Source organism: Pagrus pagrus (genome assembly GCF_965226575.1).
Source record: "Pagrus pagrus genome assembly, chromosome: 4".
In the NCBI taxonomy this organism is placed as follows: Eukaryota; Metazoa; Chordata; class Actinopteri; order Spariformes; family Sparidae; genus Pagrus; species Pagrus pagrus.
In genome coordinates, this window is record NC_140188.1 from 22654796 (window position 1) to 22665392 (window position 10597).

General features: G+C 40.8%; 2 protein-coding genes across 2 annotated transcripts in view; one reads left to right on the plus strand and one right to left on the minus strand.

Annotated features, from left to right (window-relative positions):
• The first annotated feature begins 1734 nt into the window (after positions 1-1734).
• Positions 1735-4735, plus strand: c5ar1 (complement C5a receptor 1). Its single transcript, XM_084350957.1, has 2 exons — positions 1735-1761; positions 2292-4735. Exon 2 carries the CDS (start codon positions 2304-2306, stop codon positions 3354-3356), a length of 1053 nt encoding a protein of 350 aa, XP_084207083.1. The 5' UTR covers positions 1735-1761; positions 2292-2303; the 3' UTR covers positions 3357-4735.
• Positions 4736-5403: 668 nt separating this feature from the next.
• Positions 5404-10597, minus strand: part of dact3b (dishevelled-binding antagonist of beta-catenin 3b) — a 13789-nt gene continuing 8595 nt past the window's right edge. The window contains exon 4 of the mRNA XM_084351660.1: positions 5404-9212. Coding sequence (XP_084207786.1) covers positions 7696-9212 — 1517 coding nt within the window. The 3' untranslated portion in view covers positions 5404-7695. The remainder of the gene's footprint in view (positions 9213-10597) is intronic.

Below are 10597 nucleotides of genomic sequence, written 5' to 3' on the forward strand. Positions count from 1 at the left end.
AGCATCGTAAGAAGTGATCTTCGTAAAATTGATGTCACCGACCACATGCTGTGATTATGTGATGTGATTTAAATCAATGAAACAACCACGCCACAAATCAGACGTCTCATTGTGCAAGTAACTAATAGTGACTGAAGTTGTGAGCTTTAAATCACAATTCTTTACAAAGTTACACAGATGTTAGACAAGATTCAGTTTGTCATGCATGTTGAACCAAACACAATAAAAACAAAACAGGAGGGCAGCTCTATTTGCTTTTCACGACAACGCTGTAGGCGCCATTGAGAATTGTAGTTTTGAAATAATGTTCTAACTTGTGCGTAGGCTGATTTGTGAATAACATGTATATATGGAAAAGTTATTGTGTTGCTGTAAAATGATTATTATGAATTTGACAATAAAGTATTTTTGTCCCACTAATATGGTTTTTGTGTGCTGAGGGTTTCTATTGCTTTTTTGCAAAATGCAAAATGCGCAAATCATATTGGTAACCATCTAAAAGTTCTGGCAGACTGAGTCATTTTTTCTTTTGGTTCATGCAAATCTTCACTGGAGACAGTTTTTCAGTGGAATTACCAATGACACCAATGAGTAGACACCAGGAGCACGACACAGGATGCAAAAAACATGACTAATGAGTGATTAGAGTTGTGACATATTCTTTGGAACACATTTACAAAGAATATGTGTTGTAACACATTTGAATTCACAGAACTCGCTGATATTATCTGTTAAAGAGAAAGCAAGACGACCAGGTTCATATAACATAGTGTTCAAAAGAAGGGATCATCAGCAGCACAAGTACAATAATATATGGATTGTATGGATAACTAGCTGAAATACTACTTACATATGGCTTATATGGGTGAAAAAACAAAAATAAAATGGAAAACTGTACATACAACACAATGCATTTACATGGTCACATATAAGGTGAGGAGACAAATAAAGTCAAATAATTAAAAAAAGAAACAAAAAGGAACAAAATTGCTCTTGAAGAAATGAAATTGGGTGGTGGATGATGTTAAATTTAGAGAAAATGTTGCACAGGATCATAGTGTCCAAGACTAAGTATTATCAAAAAAGAAATTGGTACAGGGTATTTACTAGGTTCAGTACCAAGTTCTTCATTTAGTCTTTATGTTGTGTTTAATGTAGTTTCTTCTGTAGTCATTAATACATATTAGTCTCTTGTATTGATGGTAATGCCAGAGACATAATGCATTACACCACTGCCTTTGTATCGATAGGTAAAGCTTATAGTCATTGAGACAAATTATTTACCGTGTTCTCCCCCAGTTAACTTTCTTAGAAATAAAAAAAATATGTTTTTCAGAAATACACTGGCATATCTGGTAACCATTCAGAATTTTGGTTGAATCTAGGATTATAATGGCTTAACAGTGCCAGAAAATGTCCACCATAAAATCATACCTTCAAATGTCATTAGGGACACTGTGAGTTTTTCTGTTTTCTCAGAATTTTGAGAAAAAACTCAATATTCAAATAAATGTTTCACACTGGCCCAAATCATCTTCCACAAATATAAAATGTACTAAATCTGGTAAATACTTTTTTCTTTTTTCTCATTTAAGAGACTTGTGGTCTTTTTTAAAAGGCCACAAGACTCTATTTATATTTCCTTAGAAATATTGTGCAAGAGTGTGTGAGTTGGGTAGGCGGTATAAAACGCACTTAGAAAGCAGAAGCGCACCAACACTTCCTGTGAGCAGTGCAGGGACAGCATCAACCTCTGACACGGTAAGTTGCAGCTAAATCTAATTTTACGTTTTAAATGTGACTGCTTCATTTAACATATTTATGAGATAATTCATCCATATCAGGTTAAACAATGTTTTACCAAATGTTAGGTTTGTTTTGGGTGAATTCAGGGACTTTTGCTGGTCTTTTACTGGTTTTAAAGGCTGTTAAGTTCTTACCAGACTGTGCTGCTTGTTCTAATACTTGCCTTTACCCACTTAGTCATTATATCCACATTATTTATATATATTAAAAAATCTCACTTTGTTAATATTTTGTGAAAGTACTAATAGTCATCTATACAATATTGTCATAATATTGATATCAAGGTATTTGGTCAAATATATTTTGATATTTCATTTCGCTGCCCAGTGCTGGCTGGCAAATAACAAAATGTATCTAGTGTAATGCTATACAGTCTAAAAATATTGCAGTGTTATATTTCCAGCCCAATGAAAGTCTATAGTGTTTTACATGAAACATTTGTGTTGATCATTATTAAAATGTTTGACAACTTTTTCCATCTACAGCTTTAAGCCACTATGGATCCCATTGAGGACATTGGTTTCGGCATTTTACCTGACAGTAACACGACTGATGGCTACGACTACGACGAGCTTCCGGACCTTTTGCCCCCTGAAATTCAACCGCTCCAGATAGTGGCTCTGGTCTTCTATGGCCTTGTGGTCCTGCTCGGTGTGCCTGGAAACGCTGTGGTGGTGTGGGTGACGGGCTTCTGCATGCAACGCTCGGTCACTTCCATCTGGTTCCTCAACCTCGCCCTGGCTGACCTCCTGTGCTGCCTCTCTCTCCCCCTGCTCATGGTCCCTCTCGCCCATGATGACCACTGGCACTTTGGCCCAGTGGCCTGCACTCTGGTCAAAAGCCTGTTTTATCTGATGATGTACTGCAGTATCCTGCAGCTGGTTTTGATCAGTTTGGACCGCTGGATGCTGGTCAGCAGACCCGTCTGGTGTCAGAACAACAGGCGGCCTAAGCTGGCTGCCTGTATGTGTGTTGCTGTCTGGTGCTTGGCCCTGATAGGCAGCATCCCCCAGTTCGTCTACACCAAGGAAATCTCAGCAGGTGAACACAAGAGAGAGTGCCTGACAGTGAACAGTCGCCAGAGTGCCTGGGCCATGACTATCTTCCGCTTCATGGTGGGATTCTTCCTCCCTTTCCTGGTGATTGTAGTCTGTCACTTGGTGGTGTACAGGAGAGCAGAGAGCGGACTCTCACGTGGTCGTACCCGCTCCAAGCGAACACTGAGGGTCATCATCGCTGTGGTGCTGAGCTTCTTCCTCTGCTGGCTCCCACTACACATAGTGGACTTCTGCATACTGATCACCCCTCGACATTCCTCTAACCACCCCAAAGTGTACCTGGCACACGTTTTAACTCTCTGCCTGGCATATTTCAACAGCTGCCTCAACCCACTGCTCTATGTGTGTCTGGGCCGGGGCTTCAAGGACAGCATGAACCGCTCCCTGCGCAACATACTCCACTTCATCAGCGAGGATCCTCAGACCAGAGTTAGCATCACAAATAACGACACCAAGAGCACGAGCACTGAGAAGGACACAACTAAAATCTGAGGGCGTGTTGACTTCAATATACTGAACAGTATGCGAAAAGTGTTGCAACTTCCTTAAAGCTGATGTTTACCACACGTTGGGCAAGTTTAATAATCCAGAATAAATACGTTTCCATAAACCACGGTTATGTTGAAACTTCCCATTTTCCTACAACTAGGCCTATAACTTTATGTTTCTTAACTTTACATTTTCTATTTTATGTTGTGGCAACATAAAGATAAAGATGCAATGTGTAAAAAATGTCCACCTGACCAGCTCATACTCCAAACTATCAGCAGCACTTCACCAGCGTTACCGCTAATTGCTGCTAACAATAGCTGCATTACATAGTTGGCTCAGCTAGCTTTGCAGCTAGCACGCCTATTAGCTGACTCTGCCCCGGACTGGGAGCAAAATGGCTAGGGGCTAGCTGGTTAGCATGCTAACTTCGATAGATATCTCTGCAACACAATGCATAGATGTCTTTGACATAACGTCATTTCTTCACATTCTATGAATAATTTTAGTACATTTTTGAATGTTTTAAGCGATTCCTACGTAATGCACCTTTAATGTCTAGTTAGATTTAGGCACAGTAAACATTTGGTCAGAGGAACTTGATCATGTTTCAGCTGACCTCTTTCTGTTGCCACACAGCTGGTTAAAAACATCCATTGGTTTCATTCTGGCAAATGTTGCAACACCCTCTTAAATTGTTTTCTCTTGCTTGGCAGACTCGTCCAGCTGTAACGCCACCACATACCCTCTAACTCTTGACATGAAACTCGGCTCATATACATATAATGTGAACATGACATGATACATGTTGTAGAAATGTTGATATGATAGATGTAACACATACAAATTCATGGTTTGCAGAAACGTAAAATGCCAAAAGTTTAGTGTGGCAGTGGGGCTGACTAAACTAGGTGTGAACTTTGCTTACTTACTGCGCTGAACTGGGACATCATAACCACCGAGGTTCACCACAATCAGTATTTAGAATAAACTGTTTAACACACAGCAGTCAGATGAACTCAGAAGTAAACACAGACTGCAATTACACCAGCTCTGCGGTCTTTATGAGCTTAAATTATAAGTTTTTTTTGCTGAAGCACTTGGGTTGTATTTGTAGAGATCATCAGGACTGACCCCGGACTACAAATGAGGAACTATTAGCCAATCGACATTTTTTTTGGCCGACATTCGTGATGCCTGACACGAAATGCTTGTCACTTCTGTTTTCTGGGTGATCTGTGTTTCTGCTATTAATAGGAATGTCCAGATGGTCTTATCTCTGTATAACTTGTATAACTGTGAGCTGCAATTCAAGTTTGTTGTATATTTTATTTGTTGTAATGTACAGGCTTTTATAAACAAATAATAAATAGTTCTCTTAATTCACGTTTTTGTTCTTTATAATACTACTACTACTACTACTACTACTAATAATAATAATAATAATTTCTGAGTTTCAATTGCTTCTCCAAAACTACATAGTGCCCCTTTAAACTTTAGTTGATAGTTGTTTCACTGTTGACAAACAATTAAATTATTTGCAAAAATTAATTAAGCAATTGGCAACGACCATCCAAATAATGTTTATAGATGAACTACACAGTATTTATTAACCACAACCACAAGTATTATAAAAGTTAGTTGCTACTTTACAATAAATTACTAAGTAAATGGTTTATCAAGCATTTCCTTGTTTATTAACAATGAAATAACTATCAACTAAAGTTTAATTCACTATAAATGTACTTGATGGTTGTGTAACAGTACTATGCATGAACCACACGAGGGAGCTACACTGCCGCAGTGCCATAGATGATGAGCTCCTAGTCTCAGTCCTGCTGTGTTAGTATAACGGGCCTTAAAGACAATATGTAAGAGTACAGAAGAGAAATGAATATGAGCCTTAGTGATACTTGTATGTTTGTAAAATAAATGCAGTCAAAGGCACCACTCAGCAGAAGTCTACAGAAGAAGTATTGACTTGGAGATGTTTTAAAATGGTCTTACCAACATTTATAAATAAAGAAAAGAATAAAAAGGTACCAAAACGAAGAGCAAAACTGGCTTTATTTACAAACTACATTCATTCCAAACAAGGCCACATGATGGTATATACAAAGCATACATATTTACAAGAGTGTCAAAGTCTGAGTCCCTGTGTTTCATTGAGTCTGTGCACTTACACATACTGTATGTGCATGCATGCATGTACACTGGTCCCTTACTTTATGGCCTCCACTGAACCCAGTCCTGACATCTGTTTATGCTCATTGGTCCCTAAAGCAGCTGGCAGAAGAAGAGAGGTAACAGGTGGTTCACTTCAATGTGAATGCACAGTTTACAAAGAGGCAGAGGTGAGTATAAGGAGCGATAAAGACAGAGGACATTCCCTGCTCAGGGACAATCAGCACATGAATTATGAGACAGTGGGGAAATGTAAACAGAGATTTCTATTATTAGACATTTTTCAGATAGGATAATTTCTTGCTATAAAGCTTCAAGTCTTACTATACACTAATATTTTAGTACAGATTTTTGGGAAATGCTTGTAGATTAAATGCAGTGCTGAAATGGGCACACTCATGTTAATTAAATTCATTTGAGTGTTGCTTTTAGTCAGCTAACCGTGCAAAATGTGAAACTTTGAGCATAAAGTTTCCAAATATAATTGGATATTCAATTTACTTGGGTTTAAATGGAGCTGTTCTCTCACTGAACTTCCTGTTTTACCTACAATCTGTACCCGACTACATCGATTTTTGCAGGATACTTCCTGCGAAATTAACAGTGGTGGAATCTAATGCAGTACATTTACTCAAGTACTGTACTTAAGTACAAATCTGAGGTACTTTTACTTTATTTGTGTGATTCCATTTAATGCAAATTCATAGTTTTTCTCCATTACATTTGTCTGACAGATATTGTTCTGTTATTTTTCAGATTATAGTTTTTCCTACTCTTCCTGTCCAGTGAAAACCATTTATTTCCATTTGTGTTGATTTTAATGTTTGTCATAAATTGAAGAATGAAGTGGAGAAAATTCTCCAAATTCTGAAGCTAAATAAACTATTTAAAACCCCTCTGGGATTACTGGGAAAACGCATCTTCACAAAGCCAACAACAGCTTATTTAAGATTATGACCACTTACTTGTTGATCCTCTCGCCTGGAACTTATTTTGGTTTTGGTTATGTACATCTCTGTAAATCAAAATACCAAAACCGTATATAAAACAGTTAAAATTAAACTTAAACACCTACAGCTGCAACATAAACATTAACAAAAGCAGTAATATTCATCCAAAAATATAAGATATAATAATAATTAAAAAAAACACTCATAGGGATGATTTTATTGCACAGTGAGTACCTTTTAAATTTTTAGGTTGATTTAGTTGATAATACTTACAAACCTTTACACAGGTAAGACTTTAAATGCAGGACTCTTTATTGTAATGCAGTATTTTCACAATGTGTTATATGCACTTTTACTTGAACGTGCAATATGTGAATTTTTTTGTTGAAAAGATAAAAAAAAACTAAAACTATCAGCAGAATCTAAAGAAATAACAGGTTTGATGTTATGACACTGATGTTGTTGCAGAGCTATCTAATAAAGACAGCATGCTAACGGTCCGTCCCAGTACTAAAGCTCCTGTGCTAGCGGTGTAAACTCCACCACTGCTCCGAGCTCCCAGTCCAGAGGTGGCTGCATGGCTAACTGAGCTAACTGGCCAGCTACAGTTGGCAGCAGTAAGCGGTTACTCTGGTGATATGCTGCCCCCCATTGTTTTGGAGTATGTATTTGCAACATGCCCAGTTTTTACATATTGCACCTTTAAGTAAAGACTGAAAAGTCGGTGCTCTGGTGTTAAGAAAGACTTGAAGCTTTTGATATGATCTATTAGTCACGTCGACTCTACACTGCAGTGATTAATTAACCATAGATCTGTGTGTAATTAACTATAAGGCCAACAGCCATTAAGAAAAACTGGCAGCATATTCAGCCATTTGGCTTCAATACGGTCCATGTCAACGCAGTGTGACTTTGCATCACATCAATTATCATCAATTAATGCAGGAAAATGCCCATTAGTCTGGTGTCTGATGGTTGTCGGCTACAAGATAAATTCAACTAGATACTACAGACAGATGATCTGTAGCAGATCTGAATCATTAATGTAAATGTCTCTCGCTAAGAGCAAAGTGTAATTAGAGGTAGGCTGAGGATGAAGATGGATTGGTTAGTTAATATATGATCTGTGACCAAAAGTAGCAGCCACAAAGTTGCTCTGACGACAGATTTCGAACACAGGAGTAACGGATATGAGTTTGACCTTTTCCTCATACAGTAGTCATGACTTTGAGGGACCCTGAGCGGAATCTGAGGATCTTCTTTTTGAGGGCATGCGAGGCTTTGATCTTGACAAAGGCTTTTGGTTGAGTGGGAGCGTTGGCAGTGGCCTGGGGTGAAGGTGAGGATGAGGAGGAGGTAGAAGCGAGGCGTGGTGGCAGCTGCTGTGGCCACACCAGCCCCCCGCTCTCATCGGAGTCACTAGACAGTGAGCTGGAGGCCGGGGAATACACCTCACTCATGCTGGACTCGGACTCTGCAGGGGCAGCGCCGGCGTAGCCCTCCTCTCCCCGACAGAGAGGTGCTCTCTCCTGAAAGTCTGGGTGCCAGCGCTGGCCGTGCTGCTGCTGCTGCTGGTGGGGGTAGTTGTGGGGTTGAGAATGGGGACAAGGATGACCATGGCGCGTCTTTCGAGCTGGTCGTCTCGGTGCCTGCCCTGCTAGGGTCTCCCCTTCGTCCTGGCTGAGCTCCAGGTTGGAGCACCAACGCCGGCTCCCGTTGGCGCTGTTGTTGGCCAGCTGGGGTCCAGTTACTTGGCCTTGGTTCTGAGCAGGATCCCCTCTGCCTTGGTGCCTTTCTGTGGTGCTGTACCTCCGCTCAGGCAGCACTCGCTGGCCCAGGAGGCTATTTTCAGACTGAGATCGGCTGGTTTTACTGCTCGATTTCTTGGTTCTCTGTCTCTCGTTGTGGTTCTTCTTTGAGGTTCTGGTCTTTGGGTGGTCAGGAGAGGTGACAGGTCGGTTAGACTTAGTCTGCTCTGGGTTGTAATGTCTGGGGGAGCGCACAGGGGCATGGCAGCCTTGTCCAGGGATATACTGAGCACTTACTAAATTATGTCTGTGATGAATAGGGGGTTGTGGATGTAAGTAATGCTGGGGGGATGGGGGTTCACAACACAGGTCAAGAGCCCCAACACCACAGTTGGGGTCCAGGGAGGGCAGAGGTGATGGTAGCCTCTCAGCCAGGGAGTGTGGCCTGGGCTGGGGGTAGGGCAGAGCCAGATAACAGTCTTCTTCCATAGATGGGGCCTCTCCTCCACAGGCCTCCCCCTCCAGCAGGTCACAACCCCAGCCCTGGCCCTTGGGGTTTGCCGAAAGGTCAGCGTGGAGCTGGAGATGGGGGTCAGGGAGGCGTTGCTCCGTGGTAAGAGAAGGAGTTCTCCTGTGTAGGGAGCTGTGTCCAGAGGCGCTGCAGTATGGGGGGTCGGGGCTCAGGGTGGTGCGAGGCTGACATGGCCGTGGTGCGAGGGTGAAACGCTGGATGAGACCGAGGATGTAACCCTCTACCCTCAAAGCCTGCTGGTAGTCCTCCTCAGTGACCTGATCTTCCGCAGGTTGCTGCTGCTGCCAGGCTTGGTTGTCTTCGCTGGGGTCCCACTGCCAGGAGTCCACTGTTGAGCCCTCCTCAGCAATGCCCTCCAGAGGTGGGTAAGGGGCAGAGAAAGAACGGGGCAGGGTGGTGCGTTGGACTGGAACATCCAGTTCTCCATTCAGCATGAGCGGGTCACCTATAAACAGAAAACAATACTGTTGTAGGCCAAAGTGCAGGGGCATCAATTTAATACTAAAAAACAAAACAACAAATCTGGGTTGCCTCTCTTCGACTTTAAAGGGAAATGACGGCAACCAGCCTCGGTTCATTCATCGTATGAAATTAGAGACTTACTCCAGAGGGATGGAGTAACTTTCTCTTCTTTCTTATCCTCTTTCTCTGAACGAGTAACCGAATACTAGAATCCAGTAGACCTCTCTTTTTGTGCTACACCAGTCTTGCAATGTTGTTAATTACACATAATTACATATGTGTTTGTTTTTATTGTTTTATGGTGTTGTAGTACTCCAGATCGGTCTCGAGACCCCTTTTCGAAGGTCTCGTCTTGACTCGACCACAGTCTTTCTCGGTCTTGTCTTTGTCTCTGAAAAAGAGGACTTATTTCAAGACCACAACTGCAGGGATATCACTGTGTTGACCAATTGTTTGATACATTTGGTACTTCATGTCAGTTTGGAAGAGTTACCCAGAAAACCCAATGTTTGCACAAAAATGGAATTGTGTTGGGTTGATGGTAACACATGGATAACGAGTTTTGATTAAACATGGTTATGTTAATTTCAGCTACTTAGTGTTTGTATTTGTTTGCTCATTGAACAAAGTAAAATTCCCACACATAAAATTCACCTCTGCACTGCCTTTGATTGTTTTATCATGGAATATCTCATGATGCATCTTCCACGTTTATTAGTAAGTGTGCCATGCAGTGTGGGATTCATACCGGTCTTGTCATGGTCTTGGTCTTGACTCGGCCTCAAGCCTTAAAAGTCTTGGTCTTGATTTATATAGTCTTGACTACAACACTGGTGGTTTGAAATGTAGATTTAGAAAAATCTATAAATAAGACACAAGCAGTAATGCATGATGAAGTGTCCTGATATAAGGAAATAACGTTAAAAGTTAATCAGTTACAGACTTGATTATTTCCAATATCAGTGCACCTCAAAGTGTTTTGTACAGCATTTATGATGAATTTACACCAAAGGAATAAAGAGAGGCTATGTTTAAATAATTACAAAGGTCATTTTAGTTGTTATGCACTACTAACTTAAACTGTTTTGCCGGTGAATCAATTATTAACATAATTTTATACAGTATAAACCCCAGACTTTACTCTAGAATGTAAAGTAACTATATTTTCAACAAGATGTTTGGGTCTTCAAGCCTTGGTGCCAATTTTAAACTAACATTTTCATTTGATACACAGTAAAAGTTTATAAAACAGTGTGTGTATGTACTGTATGTATCTGTCTGAGCTGTTGTGACTGCAGCTTGTTCTTTCCCCCCGTTCTCTGCTGCATTTCCTGATTTTCGGGCTCCATATTGCAAAACCCAAGTCCC

Bases quoted from the DNA above. Each gene is read 5' to 3' on its own strand.
- c5ar1 (XM_084350957.1), top strand. From the start codon at position 2,304: ATGGATCCCATTGAGGACATTGGTTTCGGCATTTTACCTGACAGTAAC.